At 38.6% G+C, this 27,159-nt stretch overlaps 1 protein-coding gene across 19 annotated transcripts in view; it reads left to right on the top strand.

The window, feature by feature from the left end:
- LOC133605783 (neurexin-1a-like) overlaps positions 1 to 27,159 on the top strand; it is a 670,433-nt gene that overhangs the window by 41,545 nt on the left and 601,729 nt on the right. For 8 of the 19 annotated variants that reach the window (XM_061959083.1, XM_061959095.1, XM_061959164.1 and 5 more), the window contains exons 3-5: positions 6,501 to 6,518; positions 13,692 to 13,721; positions 15,663 to 15,710. In XM_061959083.1, coding sequence (XP_061815067.1) covers positions 6,501 to 6,518; positions 13,692 to 13,721; positions 15,663 to 15,710 — 96 coding nt within the window. The remainder of the gene's footprint in view (positions 1 to 6,500; positions 6,519 to 13,691; positions 13,722 to 15,662; positions 15,711 to 27,159) is intronic. The other 11 variants (XM_061959137.1, XM_061959144.1, XM_061959155.1 and 8 more) reach the window with 7 other exon arrangements.

Here is a 27,159-nt window from a genome sequence, read left to right on the forward strand (position 1 = left end):
TATACTTCCAGCTAAAAAGGGGAACATTTTGAGATTGAGCCCTTTCTTCGGTCAGTGACCTCTGACCTCACAAATGTCCTTCTGGACGAACAAACAGGATTTCCCACAGATAGACTTTCAGAGTGGACGCTGTTACAGCTGCAAAGGAAGGAACCAATGGCATTGAGGTATTACAGTAACCAGTGTCCGTAATAACGACGTTATACGATAGTAAAAGTAACGGTTTTAGTAACGAGTAATCTAATTACTTTTAGGTCCGTTATAATGCTTGATGTAACGTGGCACGCTACTTTTGATGTGGTTTTATGTCAACAACAAGGCAGTGTCATAAGTGCAGCAAATTCAATGCAGGAAATATCCAGTTCAATCCAATCCACTTTCGTTATATAGCACATGTCAAAAAACAATAGAAGTTTCACAAAGTGCTGCACAGAAGTTAAGACAAACATACTAGAAGAGACAGTAATATAAAACACCTACAGTAACAGTAAATACATAAAATACATCAGCAAAAATAAAGTAGACTAAAATCACACAACTCTCATGCTGGTTTAACAGCCAAAGAGTAAAAAATATGTTTTAAGACGTGATTTAAAAGTCATTAAAGAGGGAGCCGTCCAAATAACAATAGGGATATTGTTTCAAAGTTCTGGCGCCACAGCAGTAAATGCACGATCCCCTCTGGATTTTAAACGGGTTTTTGGGACGACAAGAAGAAGCTGATCAGCTGACCTCAGAGACCTTGTGGGGTTGTACATTTTTAAAAGGTCTGACATATATTGTGGCGCTAATCCGTTAAGAGATTTAAAAACAAACAACAATATTTTAAAATTAATTCTAAAATCAACTGGGAGGCAGAGAAGGGATTCTAAAATGGGGGTAATGCGTTCATGTTTTTTAGTGCCAGTTAAAAGGCGAGCAGCAGCATTTTGGACTAACTGCAATCGCGCAATTGAGGCCTGGTTCATTCCAGCATAAAGGGAGTTGCAGTAGTCCAAATGTGATGAAATAAAAGCATTGCCCGCTCAAAGTTGTTAAAAGTTAAATCTGATTAAATTGTTGCTGAAAGTCTTCAATGATAAAAACTAGATCGTACAGCAGAGTTAACCTGTTGCTCCAATTTAAAATCTTTGTTGAACTTAGATCGTGAAAGCAACTAAAATGAACTTGAGGGACCATCACACTTGGACACAGCAGACAACAACATACACACATGTACACAATTGGAATATTGAACAACAAACCAATGATTGAAGTGACACATTTGCCATCCAAAACATACCCCGTTTGTTGACAAGAAAATATGACAGTCAATTAATCAATCAATCAATCAATGTTTATTTATATAGCCCTAAATCACGAGTGTCTCAAAGGGCTGCACAAGCCACAACGGCATCCTCGGTTCAGATCCCACATCAGGGCAAGGAAAAACTCAACCCAATGGGACAATGAGAAACCTTGGAGAGGACCGCAGAAAAGAAACGGCAGATCAACTGGTTTAAAAGGGGGGTCTATTTAATGGCTAGATTATACAAGTGAGTTTTAAGATGGGACATAAATGCTAAATCTCTAACTGTTACCGGGAGGGCATTCCAGAGTACTGGAGCCCGAATAGAAAACACTCTATAGCTCGCATACTTTTTCGGGCTCTGGGAATCACTAATTGTCATGTCTGTGTGATCATGTTTTGTTTTAGTCATGTTTTGTTTAGTTATTGGACTCTTTAGTTTCTGTTTACGCTCCATTGTTTTTGTTTCCATGACTACCCATTAGTTTTCACCTGTCGTCATGTCACGCACCTGTCTCACGCTTTGCACTCGCACACCTGTCACTAATCATGTCACTGCTATTTAAGCCTGTCTGTTTCTGTTGATCGTCCTGGTGACATCATCCTTTCTACCTCTGCTACATTTCATTCCAAGCCATTGTTCAATGCCATAGTTTTCATGCTGTTTCACGCCACAGTAAGTGTTGTTTTCGTTTTCATGTTCATAGTCTCTGCCTTTGTGCAAGTTTTGTTTCATTAGCCAAGTTTGTTCTCCACCATTGTGCGCACCTTTTGTTTGCTTCCTTTTTTGTAGTTTGTTAGTGTTATAAATAAATATGTACTTACATTCACGCCTTGCCCGCGCCAACTTTCCTTTGCATTCCGGGAAAACAAAACACCCCAAGGTCCACGTTTTGATATTAATAAGCCGGAGTTCTTTGAACGCAGATTTCTTGCCGGGACATATGGTACAATACAATCAGCAAGACAGCCATCGAAGCACGTTCAATCTCTTCATTAAGCATAGATAACACAATCCGGTGCAAAAAGTGCGCTGCTAACTGTGAAAGCTAAAAAACACAGCTCAGTTGAAACCCTCGATGACGTCACACGTCACCGCCTTTAAAATGCAGACTTCGCACACGGATCTTATGTCAAACATCTCTCAATCCATATGCCAAATATTTAAAGTTTTATTTTTTTAAGTAACGTATAAATTACTTCCCCTAGTAATTAATTACATTTACTTAAGAGTAATTCCGTTAGTAATTCAATTACTTTTTTAGTAAAGTAACAAGTAACTCTAATTACCGTATTTTCCGCACTATAAAGCGCACCTAAAAACCTCCAATTTTTTTAAAAGCTGACAGTGCGCCTTATAATCCGGTGCGCCTTATATATGGACCAATATTGAGCCACAACCGGTCTCGCAACTACGGTAAGCAGCCGCCGACTTCATTTTCCCCTGTAGAAGAAGAAGCGCTTATTCTTTCGGTTTATGAAAAGACGTAACGTTGAGTTATTGATATATTGTTATTGCTTTGCACTATTTCGAGTGTTACTATATTGTGATTGCACTAACATTTGATTTACAGTAACAGTATCAGACTGTTTTTTACCTGTTTATTGAATCGAGGAAAAGTTCCCCTCCACTATGTGATATAAATGTTGCACTTAATGTTATACCTTGCTGTTGTTAAAAGATAAACGAAACACCACGTCACTGACTTTACCTCGGGGAAAATAATAAAACAGCTGTTCATTCATTTTGGGGGTGAACAGAGTTGTCAGAACGCTGGTTTGTAATCTATTAATAAAGTTTGACTGACCTATCTGACTGTTTTGTTGACATTCCCTTCAGCGCAGCTCCATCTAATGGATGCATAACGTATCCCCAGCCTCTACTGTAGCATCTATTTTATGTGCCTTATAATCCGGTGCGCCTTATATATGAACACCATTCATTGAAGGTGCATTTTATAATCCGGTGCGCCTTATAGTGCGAAAATTACGGTAATTACTTTTTGAAAGTAATTTTCAGAACACTGACAGTAACAAGATGCCCCAATAGTTTTGAATGACAATCTTCATTGTCAAAGGCGATGTAACCATATCAGAATGAACAACTAACATAATTTGTTAACCTTCCTTAATTAATTTTTTGTCCGTGCATGGCAGATGTTTCATTCACTAAAGTGGTACCTATTGGACTTTTTATTGTAATTACACATTGAGCGTACCGGTTGGAAAATGGTCAGTGTCACACGATGCAGATGTGTGATAGTCGATAGACTCATTTTAGTGTTGTGTTTACTAGCACAATAGCACTAGGATCGCTTTGTCGAGGGGATTAAATGGATTTATGCCTTTGGATTAGGATGTAACCAGCTGGGTACATTTGTATGTGTGCGTGCGTGTGTGTTTGTGTGAGTGTGTGTGTGTGTGTGTGTGTTATACGGGGCTTGTTTTAATGGCCCATGGCAGGTGATACTGCTGTTAAGAGCAAAGCTTTTTTTCAGAACAACACAGTTAAGTCTCAATTGTGACATTTAAAGATTGTTAAAACCGAATGATATTAATTCTTACAATAACAAATAATAGTAAAAGAATAACAATTAAGTGACAATATTACAAGAAATATTTTGAATTTCTGAAAATAAACGCATAGTAGATGTACAGATATGATTATGAAGGAAACATTGTTATAATCATCAGTTGTAAAATACGGAGCAATTTAACTTTTAATTTCAAGATTAACTTTACAATTCTATCATTATTTTACAATTGATACATTCCTATGTGTGTTTGTGTGTGTGTGTATATACATCAGTGCTGTTAAACAATTCATTTTTTAAAAATGTGATTACCACATTTTTCGGAGTATAAGTCGCACCTGCCGAAAATGCATAATAAAGAAGGAAAAAAACATATATAAGTCGCACTGGAGCCCGGCCAAACTATGAAAAAACTGCGATTTATAGTCCGAAAAATACGGTAATCACTCACGAATTGTGATTAATCTCAATAATTAATATTATTATTTTTAGTAAATTTTCAAAAGACTACAGTATTTTGACACAATTGCATTTTTTTGTAAGAATTTTACACACAAACATTTTTAAAATGATTCACCTGAAAGCATGTCTTTTATTCGCTAAAACAGTTTCATATGAATCCCCGTCAAAATTGTATTTTGAAGAGAAATTTGCCAGCGAACACACCAGTTGGAGTCTCCTGATCACCTACCGAGTAGCAAGTCATGGCTTTCAAGTAACCATGCATGGTTAAGGTCAAAATAAATTGTGTGATTAATCTGCATTTTTACATGGTTAATGCAATCATTTTGTAATTAATCATATGCAATAATGAATTACTCTGACAGCCCCAATATATACATGTATGTATAAAGATAACATAATAGAATAGGATACGATGCCTTTTATTGTCACTGTGCATACAAGAAGCTCCTTCTCTGGTGCAGATACCATATGCAATGGAAAACAGAATAATAGAAAAAAATAAAAATGAAATACAAAACTAGTGCATTTAGACAAAAAAAAGTCATAAGGAATAACAGGTGCATTGTTCTGACCATATACGAAAAGATTGTATGTGTGGGTTATAACACATGTACAGATATATTACAGACATCACAATAACAAACTGTGTTATTCCTAGTGAAGCACTCAATTAATGGGTCTGTCATTTTTGAGGGTGTTACTTTACATTATGTTTTGAAAGTGTGTTTTCTTATCCAAGTATTGCCTTCATGCTTGGCTTAAATGTTTTTTTTCTTCCCCCATCATCGAGCTTTTGTGAGCAGAGTGTTATGATTTATTCCACATTCAAATGTATTCAGATGACCAACCTCTTGGAACACATAGCTGCATTGGCATCAGCAAATATTAGACAAATTTTAATGATCCACAAGGGAAATTATTATCAAACTAATTGTGATATTTGAATATTATCATAATTCAGCAGTATGGTTATATTTTAAATAACCTTTAGTCTTATTCAGTAGTGTCCAATTGCTTTGTTCACAAAAGTATGATTTTAAATGTTCTTTTGCATGATGTCTGAGGGGAACGAGTGAGGATGGTAAGTTTTTGAGTCAAATCAGCGCTTGAATTTGGGCAACAAAGCATTTTAAAGAGGTAGGAATTTGTTTTTGTGGTCGGGCTTTGCTGCGTTTCGCCTTTGTTTCTAACTCCATAGTTTTCTTTCTACAAACACAAACTAGATATCACAAGTATATTGCATTTCGTTATTTGTTTAAATATGCAGTTATAATTACTGTCATCTTAGGTATGTTTATGTTTTTGTATGGTTTTAAAGCATATATTTAACCCTGGTGGAAAGACCTATTGACTGACTGATTATTGTGTTTTTTTTATAGGCAGACTATGGGCCTTAAACATCTCATTTTGCATGCATTAAAGCTGCATCACATTAAAAAAAAAAACAATTTATTTGGTACGCATGAGTCATCCAATTATTTGCTTAAACTCCTCACACTGTATGTCACATGTTGTTTTTCACCTCTTCACCACACAAATGAAATTATAAGCAATTTAATTTGCAGGAAACTGCCACCGGACATTGTTTTCAACAGCAAATCACCCTGAATAACACACAATGATCACTGCCTGTTCTGACACAGTGCATTCAATTACCACAGACATATTTATTAAGGGTCTTGTTTGCTTTCTCTTGCAGTGCATTTCATTACACATAACCTAGAGTAGCTTTTCTTTCAGGATAAAAGGCATTATTAGTGTGTGGAATTAAATAGTTTTTGAAGTCCATCACGCTTAAATAAATGAATTAAAGCGCCCTACATAACACAATGAGTAACATGTGCTTTATCACCCCCAAGCATAATGCCGAATAGTATTTTTTCAAAGTAATTTAGCAGTGTTGCTGGGTGTTTAACCAGCTTCCAAAAATACCATGTTGAATATATATAATATACTATGAATAATACTTCTTTTTTTTCAGATGAGCTAAAAGTCACAAACATTCTACCCTGTCATGTATTCCAGTATATGAGTAAGGACAGGAAGGAAATGCCGTTATGAAAAAGAAAAAAACAAAAACCAAGTTCTAATAGATCACTTGCATGTGATTTTTCAATGCCTTGCATGCTAACAACATGCAACGGCTCGTCCTAGTCTGCATGCTGCTTAATGAATGTCTTCCTTTCTTTCTCTTTGCCTGCCCGTGCTTCCAGAAGATAGATATACAGAAGGTGGGTATAATCACTGCTTTCAGTTCTTGTAAAGTGAATGTATTCTCATGGCGAAGGGCCTCCGATGAATGTAATCAACTGTTGTAATGCCAGGAATGGTTGTTTTGGTGTTGTTCAAAGGGTGACTGGTTAATCAGGTTGTGAACATTGAAACCTATAGGGATCGGTGTATTGGTCGATTGACTGAATACAAATGCAATCCATTGTGTGGAAATGAGTGATGATTAATTGTGTCTTTAAGGAGCAAAAACAAAATGAAGTGCATTAACTGGCTGCAATTCATTATAAATATCTGATGATATGTTTAATACGACTACATTAAGAAACAGTCAGGAACGTGTACATTGATAACTTAGTAGGTATAAAAGACAAATAATTGGTTGTGCCAATGACAAAAAAAACATGTTGTCTTTTTTTCAAATACACTAGTTTAAATTAGTACCCCATTTATTACTGAATTAATTTATTGTACGTATCCGACATTTGTATGTAAATGCTACATGTTATGGCTGCTACAATTAATTGATCAAATCAATTAATTTGATTAGAAAAAAGCCTCAATTTATGTTGTGTTGCTACGATTAATGGTTTAATGAATAAAACATGTATAGAATCGGGACCGCATGGAGTGACTGTAACTTTAAATACGTGAACATAATTTCCCCAAGGACTATATACATATATATATATATATATATATATATATATATATATATATATATATATATATATATATATATATATATACATATATATTTATATATATATATATAATCAATCAAAGTTTATTTATATAGCCCTCAATCACAAGTGTCTCAAAGGGCTGCACAAGCCACAATGACATCCTCTGCCCAGATCCCACATCAGGGCAAGAAAAAACTCAACCCAATGGGATACAATGAGAAACCTTGGGGGGAACCGGTGCAATGGACGTCAACTGGATCTAGTAATAGTGTGAGAGTCCAGTCCATAGTGGGGCCAGCAGGGGATCATCTTGAGTGGAGACAAGTCAGCAGCGCAGAGACGTCCCCAACTGATGCACAGATGAGTGGTCCACCCCGGGTCCCGACTTTAAGCAGCTAGCGCTTCATCTGTGGTCACCTGATAACCTCTCCACGCAGGATAGGGGGGCAGAGCAGAAAAGAGATGGCAGATCAACTGGTCTAAAAAGGGGTCTATTTAAAGGCTAGAGTATACAAATTAGTTTTAAGATGGGACTTAAATGCTTCCACTGAGGTAGCATCTCTAACTGTTACCGGGAGGGCATTCCAGAGTACTGGAGCCCGTATAGAAAACGCTCTATAGCCCGCAGACTTTTTCTGGGCTCTGGGAATCACTAATAACAGTATAATGTAACATTCAAACAATAACAGTAATAAAGGTTTAACAGTAATGTCCCATTCCAAATTGAGTTTTTGACAATGATCAGAAATGCTTTTATTAATGTAAGTCAGCCATAAATTACACAGGTCGACATCCAAGCTCTTCAATTTGTTTATATCCAACACATAAAACCGCATTGAAATGTTGAGTCAAGAAAATGCAAGCCTTTCAGATGAATGCTGTTTAATTTCAATTACGGTAGGTTTAGTGAATGCAACAGCCAGCAGGTCCAAGCTGCTTATGATTTATTTATATTTGTATATTTCCCACTCCTTTTGGTCCTTTTCTTTTCTTTTTTTTTTATATGTTGTGCAGAAGTTGTCCTTGGTTGGGCAACACTTTAAGAGATTAGAGTTAGGGTTAGAGAGGTAGAACCAATAATGTTTTTTTAACATAGTTTCTTGTGTGTGACTTTCACAAAAGCACTGGTATTTAGGCAGATAAAAAATGTTCATTTATTTATTTTTTGTCTGTTTTACATTCATCATCTTTGTTATTTTTGAACGTACTGTAGTCAAACAATCCATTTTAAAGCCAAGGTGTATAGGTTCTGGTAGGCGGTTTTCTATTTCCTTGAATTGTGGCCAAACATATATTTGAAGTAAGGCATTCATTTGTAGGAATTATTTTGTTTAGACATGCTGCTGTCTGGTGACTAGGGATGTATACCGAGTACCGTTATTTTTTAGTACCGGTTCCTAACTGGGTCGGTCCTCTTGGACCGTGAATATTCTGGACTACAGTCCTGCTATCGGTATTTTTCTAATCCAGCTGACCGTTGTAATCATGACATGGTGTCACATTCGGTTCAGGTGCCACTGCATACACATAACAAACCAGCTTGTAATGATTACAAATAGGAAACAACACCACACAAAAGTTCCTCAAAAATCCCTCAAAGTCACGCACGCTAATAGTTACCCAGTTTCAAATGAACGCCATCTAACTCACGGCCACCGCTACTGCGCTAAATCAACTGTCCTCAATGCAATCCATTAATCCACAGGCTAATAATAATCCACTCAAATGAGTGACAATTTGAAGTAATACAATAATCCATTACGTTGATTTGACGCAAGATAAAATCCGCTGACAGGTCCGTAGTCACTATCTGACGTCACTCTATCGATTAATACACACCTTGCTTAAATGTGTTTCAGTGAGTTCTGTCTCCTGACTCTACAACTGGACGATTGAGCATTACACTTGATCATTGAGTTTTTCTTTTATTGTTGTTGTTCACACAACACAGACACACTTACATGGTCGGTAGCTGTCAACCTCCGGTCCGTCACTCAAATTTGTCCCTGTGAAACATAAACACAAAGCTATTTCTATTGTTACAAAATGCACACCCAAGTGGCATGCTACTTGATTGTATAGGTTGTTATGATATAGTTGATACATCATTTAAAAGGTCTGTCCTCTGCATGTAAATGAATGAATGATATTTCCAGCTGAGTGTAATTGTAGTGAATAGACACAGTGATGGATCGGTGGGTTTTTTGCAAGATGATGACATAACAACTGTCAAGACGAGGACTATGGTGTGTTTGTTTTCCCGAGATGCAAGTAAAGCTGGACTGGTCATGGCGTGAAGGTAAATACATATTTATTTATAACACTCAAAGGAACAAAAAGCGCGCTCAAGGCGGATGTACAAACTTGACTAACGAAACAAAAAGACTTGCACGTGGGCAAAAAACTGTGAACAATTAAACAAAAACACTAACTCTGGCATTAATAGAAAAAACTTACTTGGACATGGCATGAAGTGCGCAGAGGTAGACAGAGTGTGACAGGGGTATGAATGCGGGATTTCGCCAGGGCGACGAACTGAAAACAATGAACTTAAATACTACCGACATGATTAACGAAAACAGGTGCGTGACTCAAAACGTGAAACAGGTGCGTGACGTGACAGGTGAAAACTAATGGGTTGCTATGGTGACAAAACAAAACAAAAGTGCACAAAAAGTCCAAAAACAAAACCGAACATGACTAAAACAAAACATGATCACACAGACATGACAACAACTGCATTAGCAAACATAGTTGACTTGTTTAAGACTTAAAAGTAGGTGTTAATACAATAATTCCCTGCTGTGAGATGTTACATCGTCTTGTGGAGCTGTACAACCTCTTGTGCTTTCAAAAACAGTAATACATTGTGCATTTTTCCACATCTTTATTCACATCAATTACATTTTGTACCGATAAATACCGGTATCAATAACAAATATCGACAAGGGTATCGTATCGATAAAATCTTAACAATATACATCCACACTGGTGACTGGTCAATGAATAATGGTTACTTCTGTGTTACGATAGGAATTTGTATTTGTTTGTCAATCTATTGTTGTTTCCTGTCTATAATACAGGGCACATACTTAAAGGAGACCTATGATGGTTTTACCACACATTTTTGTGGTCTATATGATAGGTATTGGAAATGCTATGGTGTACATTTTTTGTATATGTTTCTCTACAGTTATAACCAACTTTCTGCATATTTTGTACCAGAAGCTAACAACCTCTTCAAAAGTGTCCAAATTATATTTTGAAAATGTACACTGTTAAATATATATCTTAAAGACAAACGTCACCACTTTTTTTCAGACAGGGTCGGAAATAACCTTCATAAACAGTGCATGGAATCACAGGTTACGCATTTGGGCACACCTCAAACAAAGTCGTAATGTAGCATTGTCACCGTATTGTTCCGTCTGAGTTTAACAGCTAATCCAATTTGCTAATGGCCCAAAATGCCGTGGACAAACACGGAAGTATTCATTTGATTGAGTTTGATGTCACAAAAGGCCCATTGTTCAGAAAATATTCCAAAACCCAGTGGTCAGTGGCTTCCAAAACTGCATGCAAGCTCACACAAAAATGCACAAACCTGACTGCATGATTTGACACTGTGGTATTGTTTAACATAACCAGCATTGTAACAGGAAACTTGATCCACTTTCCGTACAGTTGCAAAAAATAGATATAGATGTTTTTTGACTCAGTTTGTCTAATGCAGGGGTCACCAACCTTTTTGAAACCAAGAGCTACTTCTTGGGTACTGATTAATGCGAAGGGCTACCAGTTTCCATCCATCCATTTTCTACCGCTTATTCCCTTTGGGGTCGCGGGGGGCGCTGGAGCCTATCTCAGCTACAATCAGGTGGAAGGCGGGGTACACCCTGGACAAGTCGCCACCTCATCGCAGGGGCTACCAGTTTGATACACACTTAAACAAATTGCCAGAAATAGCCAATTTGCTCAATTTACCTTTAACTCTATGTTATTATTAATAATTAATTATATTTATCTTTGTGGAAACACTGATCATCTTAATGATTTCTCACAATAAATATATATAGAAACAGATAAATATCAATATGCAACACTTTATTTTTATATTTTCTCTAAGTGCACATTTTTCAAATTGAACATTTTCAAAGACAGTCTTGTGAAATCACAATATCCCATTTTAACTAGCTAGCCACTAACATTTTGTAACAAATTATGAATTACTTTGTACCATGTTTGTACAAATAATAACTAATGTAAAATACAAAAGTCAACTCTCAAATTTTTAAATAAATCATGTCACACTTTGAACTGGACACCAAATCTGTTATCTGTTTCTTTGTCAGTTAGTGAAGACCAAGTCTTTAAAATATTTTCTTGGATTTTCAAATTCTATTTGAGTTTTGTCTCTCTTAGAATTAAAAATGTCAAGCAAAGCGAGACCAGCTTGCTAGTAAATAAATACAATTTAAAAAATAGAGGCAATTCACTGGTAAGTGCTGCTATTTGAGCTATTTTTAGAACAGGCCAGCGGGCTACTCATCTGGTCCTTACGGGCTACCTGGTGCCCGCGGGCACCGCGTTGGTGACCCCTGGTCTAATGTGTTATTATTATCATATAACTTATATTTTAAACTGCATTTTAAAATCTATCAGTGAACTATTTAGAATATCGCAATATATCGCAACGTCACAATATTGCAAAACTGTGCAGGCTGCAGCTATCGATTATTGTACTAATCAAGTAATCGCTCGATTAGTTTGTTCAGTAAATCGAGTCACTGTCATGTCTGTGTGATCATGTTTTGTTTTGGTTATGTTCGGTTGGTTTTTGGACTCTTTGTGCACTCTTGTTTGTTTTGTTTCCATGACAACCCATTAGTTTTCACCTGTCCTCATGTCACGCACTTGATTCATTTGGACTCACACACCTGTCATTAATCATGTTCAAGACTATTTGAGCCGATAGTTGCCAGGAAGTCAGCTGACGACATTAACTCTGTTTGACTTCTGCTACCCATGTTACCCATGCTACCATAGCTCCACGCCAAGTGAGTTTTGTCTATATTCTTGTCACAGTAAGTGTTTATTTGTTTCATGTTCATAGCTTTTTGCCCAAGTGCTAGTTTTTGTTTCATTAGTCAAGTTTGTTCTCCGCCTTTGTGCGCGCCTTTAGTTTTGTACCTTTTGTTAGTGTTAAAATAGATATGTACTTACCTTCACGCCATGTCGAGTCCAAATTTACTTGCATCTCGGGAAAACAAACATCCCATAGACCACGTCTTGACAGTCACAAAGTAAACTTGATTTACAAACCTTTCTATTTGCAAACATTTCCATATACCGGTACAAACAGTTTTGTACTTCTGATAAAATACACTATATAGCCTCAACGTGCATTTTAGGTAAAACAGTTTAAATAAGCAAAACATTTTTTCTGTTTGACATAACCTTCATTATTTGTTTTTATAAATATGCATCATCAACTTTGAAATTTAACCTTGAACAGGTGTGCATTATAAAAAAAATTATAAAAAAAATTCGCTGTACGCCACCAGACAGATAGCACCCACACACCACCACTCTCATGTGCGCTGTATTAAAGAGGCTCTGCAGAAACAATGTCCGCATATTTAAAGTTTGCGGCACTCCATGCGGTCCAGTTTTGAGCAATTTTTATTAATTATTGCATAGTGAAGTCATTGACAATACCATGCTTTGATATAATATAACACATGGATTGACACACTTAACGAAACAGCACTGTTACAGTAAACAAGTGCAAGCGCTCTGGCAAAGTTCCGTCTTCAGCATGGTTGTAAGACTGCTAAACCGTATTGTGTTCATTGATTTGTAATCTATGCAACATTTTGACCAAAGAACCACCATTACATGGTATGTCGACCACAAGGAAGTGTTTTAAATGTAGGACAAAAAAAATCATAATATGACCCCTTTGAGGAAGGGACATGTTTTGACTGTTTGATGTGTATAACACCTATAGGGAATGATGTGTGTCAATGGAGGAAATGTGGTCTTTGAAACACTACAATATTATTGCTATGACCTTGGTAGGCACTCTTAAAATTCCTATTTTAGTTCAGGCTTTGTGTGCATTGCCTTGACAAAAGTGTTCATATATTTTTACGATGTGTGTCTGATACATGGGTGACTCGGTTATATTTATAGCAGGTCCTTACCGCTTTACTCTCAGGGTGGACATCTGTGCATTTTTAATCAGAGATGAAACATGAATGAAGATGTCTGAATGAGTAAGTGGCCGATGACGCATTGCAACTCCGAATGCTCATCCGGCTTGACCCCGTGTGTGTACTCTCCTCTTCCTCTCCTTCCCACTCTTCCTGATCCCTCTCCTTCCAGTAACACAGACATCTTACGAAGAGATGCCCGTGTGTCTGTTTTTTTACACAACTTCCCATGATCCCTTGTTCTCTGCTGACTATGCTCTTGTTTTCCTTTAAGGTCTGGCACACCTGATGATGGGCGACCAAGGTATGAGCTCTGTTCCCTATTCCCGCCTTCCCTTCATTGTCCCTAATGCTGTCATTGTGATTTGAAAAGTGTGTGTGTGTGACTCCAGCACAAAGATGAACACCACTAATGCGGTCCTTCATTAGAATGACCCAGTTGGTGTTAATTATGGTTGGCGACTCCTCTTTATGGGCTCAATTGGCTTCTTGACTTGCTGCTCTGGTTAGGTTATGTCTTTTCATTCAATTTGTCCTGTGTCTTCTTTAAATTTAAATGTTCTGAAGCAGGGGTCGGTAACCTTTTTTTTTCTATTTAAAATCGTCGAAGAGCCTATTTTTATAAAAGCAAATATGATGTACCAATTGAAACTATCATTTTTTATTTAGAATTTTGAGCAGTTTGGGCTTATAACAGTACCTGATCAAATATTATTGAGGGCACTAGGTTCCCTTCCCCTGTGCTTGAGTAATGTATTAGAGAGGGGATATTTTAAAGATACACTATATTGCCAAAAGTATTTGGCCACCTGCCTTGACTCATGTATGAACTTGAAGTGCCATCCCATGGAATTGTCCAAAATGTTTTGGTATCCTGGAGCATTCAGAGTTCCTTTCACTGGAACTAAGGAGCCAAGCCCAACTCCTGAAAAACAACCCCACACCATAATTCCTCCTCCACCAAATTTCACACTCGGCACAATGCAGTCCGAAATGTACCGTCCTCCTGGCAACCTCCAAACCCAGACTGGTCCATCAGATTGCCAGATGGAAAAGTGTTATTCATCAGTCCAGAGAAGGCGTCTCCACTGCTCTAGAGTCCAGTGGCGACGTGCTTTACACCACTGCATCCGACGCTTTGCATTGGACTTGGTGATGTATGGCTTCGATGAAGCTGCTTGGCCTTGCAAACCCATTCCATGAAGCTCTCTGCGTACTGTGCGTGGGCTAATTGGAAGGTCACATGAAGTTTGGAGCTCAGTAGCAACTGACTGTGCAGAAAGTCTTTGCACTATGCGCTTCAGCATCCGCCGACCCCTCTCTGTTAGTTTACGTGGCCTACCACTTGGTGGCTGAGTTGCTGTTGTTCCCAAACTCTTCCATTTTCCTATAATAAAGCCGACAGTTAACTTTGGAATGTTTACGAGCGAGGAAATTTCACGATTGGATTTGTTGCACAGGTTGCATCCTATGACAGTTCCACGCTGGAAATCACTGAGCTCCTGAGAGCGGCCCATTCTTTCACAAATGTTTGTAGAAACAGTCTCCATGCCTAAGTGCTTGATTTTTTACACCTGTGGCCGGGACAAGTGATTAGGACACCTGATTCTCATTATTTGGATGGGTGGCCAAATACTTCTGGCAATATAGTGTATAATAAAGTACTATCTATCTTATCTAATGCATGCATTAACATCAATCTACAGTAATGGATTGATTCATTTTGGCTCCCTCATCTTTGTTTACTTCATTCATTGTTCCATTTGTAGTCATGTCTTTATTTGCATATGAAGAATGTGCAACTATCAAGCCTCTTTATCCCTTCCTTATCCTACATTGTTCTCATTGGTGTCTCCTCCTCTCTTTCTGTTCTCCTTTATTGTGTTTGGAACTTGCTTTCACTGTGGACCATCTCATCAAATCTCATAGGTAAAAGTAAAGGTACTTCCCCCCTCTCTGTGTTCATTTACATAGCCAATAATGTACTTTAGTTGAGGTCAGTGGCACTTCAAGGTAGGTGCAGCTTTTGCTTTACGCGCTAATTCTCTGGTACGCTTGCTGCATGAGAACCGAGGATGTGACGACAAGATGGGCAACATGTTTTTGTTGTTGCAAATAATGGGTTTGGGGTTGCGTGCGACGGGATCATACTGTAGTGGGCCTCCCATCCTGGCTGTGATCCTCACCTCTTCTCCCTGTGGGGTAAGTGGACGTCTGATCTTTGCCATTTGACTCTCCTCCTCAGGGCAGAGAGGGGAATCTTGGCTTCTAAGATCCCTACTCAGCATTCAAGGTAAAGCTCCATTTTTTTTGTGTGTGTGTTGTACCGAGCAAAACACAGCAAGTCAATACTAGCTTACTGGATCTAAGGAAGTCTGGATTTGTGTTTGTGAGGTTTAACAATTAAGAATCACGTTGAAATGCGCTTTGACATGTTTCATTTGCATTTTGCATTTGTTGCAAACTCACAATATATGTCTGCCATTGGTCAATATTGTGTAATGTTGAATATAACTTGTGAAGCAGGATCTAAAAAGGTAAGTCTCTCACTGTGAATAATATATGTCAGTGTCATGGGTTGCTATTCTGCTGCTACAAGACCATGCTTGCAGCATCTATTAGGATGACTGATAAAGGTACCCACAAAAAACACAAACAAGAGTAATCGCTCACATCTCTGCACACATGGAAATGGCTGTTTTCCCTGTTCTAAGGTAAGTTTCATTCCTGTCCTTTATATAAAGTTGCTGCTTGTTACACAGATGGTTGTGCAGAAAAATAGAGATTCTGTATTAATGATTATTTTTAACGGATTGGAACGTGCAAATTACTCTACGGGAGAACCTTAAGTGCTGGTTGAAGAAAAACAATCCCATAGAAAGCAATAAGTTAAATCAGTTAGTTTATTGGATAAACTGTTACACCATAACACTTTAATTATACTGCCTATTTTCAAGTGACACATCAGTATTGACCGCTGTACAAGTAAGGATCAGTACAGTTTGATCAATACTAGTGCCAAATTGGTACTTTTGAAACGGGGCCTGAATTTATGAAAAAACATGCACATTTTATTTTTTGACAAAATTTTGTGAGGATGACCAGTGCAATGGACGGGAATTGCAAGAATTGTTGTAAATTGAGACTCGTGTTGAATCAAGAATCGATTCTGAATGTACTCGTCACCTGAGCAATCAAAATCAGATCGAATCAATAGGTGCCCAAAGATTCACACCTCTAAAATCTACAACACATTCTCAATAATATCACAACAAAACTAGTTACAATACAGAACACAGGGCTTGTACAAAAAAAGGTTTAGATTTCCGGGACTCGTGACTGCACCTCGCTCACCGTGACCGTGATTGGTGCATATTGCTGGGTTGCATATGACTTCATGTCCGCTTTGCTTCGTCGCAGTGCAATTCATATGTTGGTCAACAAGCATGCGCGTAGCGTTAAATCAAGTGAGAGATACGTCAGGAAATGAAAAGTTTGAGCTAAAAATGCCACTTTGTTGTGGCATTCCGATCAAGTCGACAGACAGGAAATACCTTTCTATAGAGTCCCAACAGAAGTGTTTCATAAACGGAATAAAGTCAGGGAAGTTATGAAAGTGTGTCAAGGGATCACTTTTATCATCTTGTGGGATACAATTGGACCATGCTCGTGTCTGGAGCGATAACTTAAGCAAATGTTTGTGTGAACATTTGATTGTGTTTGAGAAACTTTCTGTGATGCAATCATGTTTATTTTTTACTACAGCCTATAGTTATGTTTGAGGGCAGAACTAAGCTTAAACTAAGGACAAGCGATCACATTAGTTTATTTGTGTTCTTTTACGTTATGATGTAGTTGCTATGCCTAAATATATCGAACATCATGTTAAGTCCTAGTAATAAATATTGTGATTGTTGGTCCATTGCAGCGTGTTTTCGTTGTCGATTTTCATAGCAGAAACTAAAAGCTTAGTTGTTGTGCAGGAAAGCCAAGTGCTTTATTCGACACAGATGACCACATCAAATCAAATCAAGCTTTATTTATAAAGCGCTTTTCATACATAAAAGAAATGCAACACAAAGTGCCTTACAAAGTTAAAAACAATACCCCGGTGACCCATATCCCCCATTATCACATACGTACGCACAGACACAGACACCAAACACAACCACACTCACACAACATACACACATCTGCAACTATATGGACCAATGATTTCATGGCTGAGTACAGAGGAGCCACGTGAGTAAACACTATCACAGGAGCCATCTGCACCAGGAGGTCATCAGACCATGGCCACCAGGACGCTGACACAAAAGCGCCCCCACAAGCACAGCCGATAACCCCTGAAGCAGATGGCTCATCTGAGGAACGTTGGAAAAATTAGAATAATAAAACTTGTAAAATAGTAGGAACCATGTGTAAAGTGAATAATAAAATACAAGTGAGACATATGAAGATTAATAGAAAAAAAATAAAAATAAATTCTATATTTATATATATATTATATATATATATATATATATATATATATATATATATATATATATATATATATATATATATATATATATATATTATATATATATTTATATATATATATTATATATATATATACACACATATATATATATATATATATATGTGTATATATATATCTTCTTCCGCTTATCCGAGGTCGGGTCGCGGGGGCAGCAGCCTAAGCAGGGAAGCCCAGACTTCCCTCTCCCCAGCCACTTCGTCCAGCTCTTCCTGTGGGACCCCGAGGCGTTCCCAGGCCAGCCGGGAGACATAGTCTTCCCAACGTGTCCTGAGTCTTCCCCGCGGCCTCCTACCGGTCGGACGTGCCCTAAACACCTCCCTAGGGAGGCGTTCGGGTGGCATCCTGACCAGATGCCCGAACCACCTCATCTGGCTCCTCTCGATGTGGAGGAGCAGCAGCTTTACTTTGAGCTCCCCCCGGATGGCAGAGCTTCTCACCCTATCTCTAAGGGAGAGCCCCGCCACCCGGCGGAGGAAACTCATTTCGGCCGCTTGTACCTGTGATCTTGTCCTTTCGGTCATAACCCAAAGCTCATGACCATAGGTGAGGATGGGAACGTAGATCGACCGGTAAATTGAGAGCTTTGCCTTCCGGCTCAGCTCCTTCTTCACCACAACGGATCGATACAGCGTCCGCGTTACTGAAGACGCCGCACCGATCCGCCTGTCGATCTCACGATCCACTCTTCCCTCACTCGTGAACAAGACTCCGAGGTATTTGAACTCCTCCACTTGGGGCAAGATCTCCTCCCCAACCCGGAGATGGCACTCCACCCTTTTCCGGGCGAGAACCATGCACTCGGACTTGGAGGTGCTGATTCTCATCCCAGTCGCTTCATACTCGGCTGCGAACCGATCCAGCGAGAGCTGAAGATCCTGGCCAGATGAAGCCATCAGGACCACATCATCTGCAAAAAGCAGAGACCTAATCCTGCAGCCACCAAACCAGATCCCCTCAACGCCTTGACTGCGCCTAGAAATTCTGTCCATAAAAGTTATGAACAAAATCGGTGACAAAGGGCAGCCTTGGCGGAGTCCAACTCTCACTGGAAATGGGTCCGACTTTCTGCCGGCAATGCGGACCAAGCTCTGGCACTGAGCATACAGGGAGCGGACTGCCACAATCAGACAGTCCGATACCCCATACTCCCTGAGCACTCCCCACAGGACTTCCCGAGGGACACGGTCGAATGCCTTCTCCAAGTCCACAAAACACATGTAGACTGGTTGGGCAAACTCCCATGCACCCTCAAGGACCCTGCTGAGAGTATAGAGCTGGTCCACAGTTCCACGACCAGGACGAAAACCACACTGTTCCTCCTGAATCCGAGGTTCGACTATCCGGCGTAGCCTCCTCTCCAGTACACCCATATATATATATATATATATATGAACCCACGCCAGGAAACCAACCAAAAAAGAACAGAAAACGAAACGACATCATCTGGTACAACCCCCATACAGCAAAAACGTCTCAACTAACATTGGACACAAATTCCTCAATCTGATTGACAAACACTTTCCCAAAGACAACACCCTAAGAAAAGTATTCAACAAGAACAACATTAAATTGAGCTACAGCTGTATGAACAATATACGACAAATTATCTCAAACCACAACAAAACAATTGCAAATGAGCCGTCGGCCCCCGGACAGAGCGACTCCAAAACCAACAAAGGCTGCAACTGTCGAAAGAAACCTGATTACCCTCTCAACGGGGGGTGCTTACAAACATCAGTTGTCTACCAATCTAAGGTAACACGCAAGGACATTAACACATCCGACACATATGTAGGATTAACCGAGGGAGAGTTCAAAACCAGATGGAACAATCACAAGGCTTCTTTCAGGAACCAAAACCTGCGAAATACCACAGAACTCAGCAAACACATTTGGGACCTCAAAGACAATAATGTTGAATATTCAATAACATGGCAAATTCTTGCATCCAGCACACCTTACAATAGTGGTATTAAAAGATGCAACCTATGCTTGAAAGATAAACTGTTTATTATTCACCGTCCAGACCTGTCATCCCTCAACAAGCGCAGCGAAATTGTAACAGCATGCCGCCACAGACGGAAACACCTCCTAGGTAACACATGAGCCAATCACCACGCCCCTACGCCAGCCTGCACCCACCCACTCTGTGCCCTATATAAACCATGGTATGTGAATGCTCCCATTAAAAATCTCCTGATGATTGAGGGAACCCCCTCATGAAACAGGCCTGTAGAGATGAAATAGTCTTGTGATTTTTTTCCCACACATACATATATATATATATATATATATATATATATATATATATATATATATATATATATATATATATATATATATACACACAAATAAATACATATTACTAAATACAATCTTGCATAACTAATGGGATAAAAAGTAAAATACAACTGACTTCAATAAAATAATTAATATCAGGTAAAAGCAAAATCAAAAAGGTGGGTCTTAAGCCTGCTCTTAAAAACATGAACGTTCTCTACATCAGTCGTTTTCAACCACTGTGCCGCGGCACACTAGTGTGCCGTGAGATGCAGTCTGGTGTGCCGTGGGAGATTATCTAATTTCACCTATGTGGGTCAAAAATATTTTTTGCAAACCAGTAATTATAGTCTGCAAATGATGTGTTGTTGTTGAGTGTCGGTGCTGTCTAGAGCTCGGCAGAGTAACCGTGTAATACCCTTCCCTATCAGTAGGTGGCAGCCGGTAGCTAATTGCTTTGTAGATGTCGGAAACAGCGGGAGGCAGCGTGCAGGTAAAAAGGTATCTAATACTTAAACCAAAAATAAACAAAAGGTGAGTGCCCCTAAGAAAATGCATTGAAGCTTAGGGAAGGCTATGCAGAACGAAACTAAAACTGAACTGGCTACTAAGTAAACAAAAACAGAATGCTGGACGACAGCAAAGACTTACTGTGGAGCAAAGACGGCGTCCACAATGTACATCCAAACATGAAATGACAGTCAACAATGTCCCCACAAAGAAGGATAAAAACAACTGAAATATTCTAGAATGCTAAAACAAAGTAGATTCGGGAAATATCACTCAAAGGAAGACATGAAACTGCCACAGGAAAATACCAAAAAAAGAGAAAAAGCCACCGAAATAGGAGCGCAAGACAAGAACCAAAACACTACACACAGGAAAACAGCAAAAAATGGCGTGATGTGACAGTAGACCTACTTTGAGACAAGAGCCATATTGATATAGTTATGGTTTAAAGTCATATCCAACGATTGCGACAACAACTTTTTATTGTCAACTGAGTTTAGTTTTTTTAACGATTTCTGCTGGTGGTGTGCCTCCGAATTTTTTCTACGCAAAAAATGTGCCTTGGCTCAAAAAAGGTTGAAAAACACTGCTCTACATCATTGCGTCTTTGGTGATATTTGTTAACATGAGGAAAATATACTTAACGGTATTGATGAACTAGATGAACAAATCTCTCGTATATAGGCTCAACAGCATACAGAAACTTGATACTGCTAAATTTTGTCGTAAACAAAACAGTGCTCAACAACAGGGACATGTAACTAAGCAATGAGACAAAATATAAACTTCACACAATTAAAACAACAGCAGAGATAAATTGTAGATGACAGACAAACATTTGTAGCAGGAAGTCAACTGCAAACAAACTCATCCTTTTTTCTCATTAGCGTCACTATCACAGCAGCACGGCACTCGTTAATGTCAATCAAATACGGTACTTACCGATGCCTGAATAAATCCAATATTGTCTTTCACAGATTAATGCTTAATTTGTGGACCCCTCAGATGTAAAGACATGATGTTTCTCCAATCTTTTCTTCTTTAAATCCTTGTAAGTGTGAAGTAAGTGCGTTCGGGGCGAGCAGTAACGTCTACTTCGATGATGAAATCTCTATAAATTCACCCCATCCCATTTTAAATCATGTTTTTAATGATAGCTTATATATTTGCCTCTAAACCTTGCAAACTACACTGATGCAGGTAAATAAACAGCCTAATGGGACTCTAGACCACCGCCTAAAACCCGGTAGTGCTTCTAGGTCAAGTGCTTGCAACGCAGTAATTAAATGAGTGGTGTGTTCTTGTGTGTGCGGTGTTGGTTTGTTTTGTTTTAAAATTGTCAATATTTCTCAAAATTACTAAGTTCATGTAATAAAAAATGTTGCCCGCCTGAAAAAGAAGGGGGGCAAGGGGGAACATCCATGCATGCATCCATTTCTACTGCTTGTCCCTGTGGGCTGAAGCCTATCCCAGCTGCATTCAGGCAGAAGGCGGGGTACACCCTGGACAAGTCGCCACCTCATTGCAGGTCCAACACAGACAACATTCACACTCACATTCACACATGAGGGCTAATTTAGTGTTGCCAATCAGCCTCTCCCCAGGTGCATGTATTTACTGTGTAAAATACAGGTGAAAGTTAGCGCCCTCGGGGCATCTGTGTAAATGTTGCAAACAGCCTCCTTTAAGTATCAGTACTACTACGTATATAGGTTTTATACCACTACTTATTATTATTATATAAGGGACGGCGTGGCGCAGTGGGAGAATGGCCGTGCGCGACCCGAGGGTCCCTGGTTCAATCCCCACCTAGTACCAAACTCGTCATGTCCGTTGTGTCCTGAGCAAGACACTTCACCCTTGCTCCTGATGGGTGCTGGTTAGCGCCTTGCATGGCAGCTCCCTCCATCAGTGTGTGAATGTGTGTGTGAATGGGTAAATGTGGAAGTAGTGTCAAAGCGCTTTGAGTACCTTGAAGGTAGAAAAGCGCTATACAAGTACAACCCATTTATCATTTATCATTTATTATTTACGAACACATCATTTAATAACGCCCACCTTAAATAGTCATCTCTTTTTCCCTCCTTTTAAAAAAGTAAGCACTGTAATTGACTAAGTTGATATTGCTAGTACACTGATATTGAAGGGTGAACTGACGAGTTCAGAGACGAAATTTAGATTTCACAAGTGGGAGCACAGCTGGCTTGTGTACAGGGCATGCAATTTGAAGGGAGCGTGGTTTGAAATTATTCAATGCACGTTTTGGAGCAATATGAATGGGAAACTAACTGTTCAGTTAAAGGCCTACTGAAACCCACTACTACCGACCACACAGTCTGATAGTTTATATATCAATGATGAAATCTTAACATTGCAACACATGCCAATACGGCCGGGTTAGTTTACTAAAGTGCAATTTTAAATTCCGCGCGAAATATCCTGCTGAAAACGTCTCTGTATGATGACGCTGCGCGTGACGTCACGGATTGTAGAGGACATTTTGGGACAGCATGGTGGCCAGCTATTAAGTCGTCTGTTTTCATCGCAAAATTCCACAGTATTCTGGAAATCTGTGTTGGTGAATCTTTTGCAATTTGTTCAATGAACAATGGAGACAGCAAAGAAGAAAGCTGTAGGTGGGAAGCGGTGTATTGCGGCAGGTGTTGTGCCGGATAACACAGCCGGTGTTTCATTGTTTACATTCCCGAAAGATGATAGTCAAGCTTTACCATTGGCCTGTGGAGAACTGGGACAACAGAGACTCTTACCAGGAGGACTTTGAGTTGGATACGCAGACGCGGTACCGTGAGTACGCATGCAGCTGCGGCTTCCAAACATTTGATCGCTTGTCCGTAAGTGCGTGCCGCTATGTGCATGTCACGTATGTAACTTTGGGGACTTTGGGGAAATATATGTGCTGTATGAACTTTGGGGAGGTGAACGGTACTTTGGGCTGTGGGATTGAGTGTGTTGTGCAGGTGTTTGAGTTGTATTGGCGGGTTATATGGACGGGAGGGGGGAGGTGTTTGTTATTAGTTTGTGGCATATTAAATATAAGCCTGGTTGTGTTGTGGCTAATAGAGTATATATTTGTCTTGTGTTTATTTACTGTTTTAGTCAATCCCAGCTGAATATCAAGTCCCACCCGCCTCTCACAGCATCTTCCCTATCTGAATCGCTCCCACTGCCCTCTAGTCCTTCACTCTCACTTTCCTCATCCGCGAATCTTTCATCCTCCCTCAAATTAATGGGGAAATCGTTGCTTTCTCGGTCCGAATCGCTCTCGCTGCTGGTGGCCATGATTGTAAACAATGTGCAGATGTGAGGAGCTCCACAACCTGTGACGTTACGCGCATATCGTCTGCTACTTCCGGTACAGGCAAGGCTTTTTTATTAGCGACCAAAAGTTGCAAACTTTATCGTCGATGTTATCTACTAAATCCTTTCAGCAAAAATATGGCAATATCGCAAAATGATCAAGTATGACACATAGAGTGGACCTGCTATCCCCGTTTGAATAAGAACATCGCATTTCAGTAGGCCTTTAAGGATAGGTACTCTTCTAATTTGAACTGATATGGTACAAATTCCTGGTACCTGGGAATCGATACCGGTACTCAACGATAACAATGTTCGGTACTTTTGTATTTTGTTTATAAATGTTAATTTTTTTTAATTTTTTAATGTAACATTAAAGAATGAGCATATTATGGCAACTGTGCTGTCCAGTGGTTATATCATGTTTTCTTAATACATTTGAGTCTCATTTGCAATGCAGTTGCACTTCCATTAGTTGTTTCCATGAAGCTGAATGTGTTATGTTGTGCCCTACAAAGTATTGTGCTGTGAGTATTGTGCCAATTACACACCAGCAGTTTTAATTGTAACATTCACCTAGGGCAGGGGTGTCAAACTTAATTTAGATCGGGGGGCCACATGGAGCAAAATCTATTCCCAAGTGGGCCGGACTGGTAATATCACGGCACGATAACTTGAAAATTAAGACGACTTTAGATTGTTTTCTTTGTTTAAAAATAAAACAAGCACATTCTGAAAATGTACAAATCATAATCTTGTTGTTTTTTTTTTTTCATTTACATGTTGCAGTTTGTAGTATTATATCTTTATTTGTCGTTATGTATACTTTCTGAATAAAGTATATGATAATGTTCATCAGTCAACTCATTGGTGTTAATTTTCAATCCATCAAGATAAAAAAATAATATCAAAATCAAATTACAGGATGTTATTTATGTAGTTTGGTCATTTTCCTCAACTGGTGCACTAACATCATGTGGTTTTTTTTTTTTTTTACATATGTAACATCATCTACAAAGATACAAATAATTGCTATTGCGACATCTAGTAGACACATTTACAACAGATGTTTCTTTCATTCAAAAATTTCGGATAATTTTTATACTTTGCAAACTCATCCCGCGGGCCGGTTAAAACCTGTTCGGGCCGTACGTTTGACACCCCTGGCCTAGAGTATAGAGGTGTTAAAATCGCCATGTAAAATTGCTAATGCAAACAGTAGCCTGTCAATGCAAAGCCAATGAAAATTAGCATCAAGCTAGCACATTTTGGAAAAATGTAGCCTTACTTTACGTTTGAGCATTTTATTCCAGGCATACTTGCTTTGTTGTTGTTGAAAAATTACAACATTTCTTAGATGGAGTTGGACCTGGGTGCTGCTTGAGTGCTTGTTTCCTTGAGCCGGTGTTCAGTCTGCAACCAGACGTGACATTATGTGCAACACAAGTATCGAAATGTGGCACCGATACCTGGTAGTACCAGCGTAATTTGGTCGGTGCATAAAGTACCAAATTCGGTACCCATCCCTATGTTAAATAATATATGTTTTGTATGAAATACACAAAATATAATTAAATAACTTTTTTTTTATTTTTTTCATGATTGCATAATGTTTTTGTTAAATGTTTACCTTGTATGTCCTGGCTGGGAATCGGACCATGTCTGCTGGAACAAAAGGCTGGAACAAAAGACTGATATTTGAGCCATTGCACCTCGAGAAATATCAAACACTTGTGCTTTAATTTGCATTCGTATTCCCCTAGCACAGGACTTAGTCAACAACAAACCTAGATTTGAGGTGAGCACTAGACTCCTCTTGAATTTGTATTTGTCTTGTTCGTGATACATATTGCTATGTGAAGGCCAACTCGCTCTTATCTGACCGCTATTTGCTGCGAGCTGTGACTAATTATCACGTTGGCAGTAAGAAAGCCCCGGAAAGCTTGTGGGCGGTCGAAAGGGACAAGCTTCAGCCTGAGGCCGTTTTCCGCCTGATGCTGATGTTTGACTTGTCTCCAATGTCGTGTAACATTAGTTTTGAATATTAAAGGGGCCCTGTAATGTAAAACCAACTTTTCTTACATATTGGTACCTGCTGGTGTGCATTCAAGAGCTGCATAAGTCCCGAAATTTTAAAATCAAAGCGTGGAGCCATTAAGGATATATTTATAATTTATATTTATAAAACAATCAAGCCTTCGTATCTACTTCCACCAAACTGTCCGTTTGCAATGTGCGCAATTGGTGATGCCACCAATTGGAAACATCGTCAGCGGATTATCCATATATGGTATACATCTACCCAGACTGCCTTGCGCGAGTCCGCCATTTTTAGTTTATGCACACGCATCTTGTAGTTTAGACAACAAAATGCCCAAGATTCGATTCAAAGAACGAAAAGGCTCTTAGTTGCTCTATTACGCAACACAAGACACTATTCAATCCTTCAGTCTCATCTGAAGAAGTAAGAAGTGCCTGTCCAACTTTTTTTTGCGGCAATGTGTCTTCAACTCGGAAGAAGTCGCTTCAAGTGTGTGCCAAGAGTTTTTCTTCACCTATAAACTTTCACAAAAAGATGGATTTTTCGAAAAATGAATCGCCTTGGTGACTACTATCTATGGCAATGGAGGAGACAACAAAATGGTAAATAATATACAGTCTGATCATGTATATATATATATATATATATATATATATATATATATATATATATATATATATATACATACATACATATATATATATATATATATATATATATATATATATATATATATATATATATATATATATATATATATATATAAATATATATATATATATATAAATATATAAATATAAAAATATATACATTATATTTAGCATATCCAATACATAGACCACAGGGAAGTGTGTTAATTGTAGATTAGAATTGTCATAGATGCTCTTTACTAAGTTACCTGCATCATGGGTACTCTTTAATACCTGCGGAATATTTTAGATGATCTTATATAATTTGGATATATATATATATATATATATATATATATATATATATATATATATATATACAGTATATATATATATATATATATATATATATATATATATA

This window comes from Nerophis lumbriciformis, linkage group LG02, assembly GCF_033978685.3.
Source record: "Nerophis lumbriciformis linkage group LG02, RoL_Nlum_v2.1, whole genome shotgun sequence".
NCBI lineage: Eukaryota > Metazoa > Chordata > Actinopteri > Syngnathiformes > Syngnathidae > Nerophis > Nerophis lumbriciformis.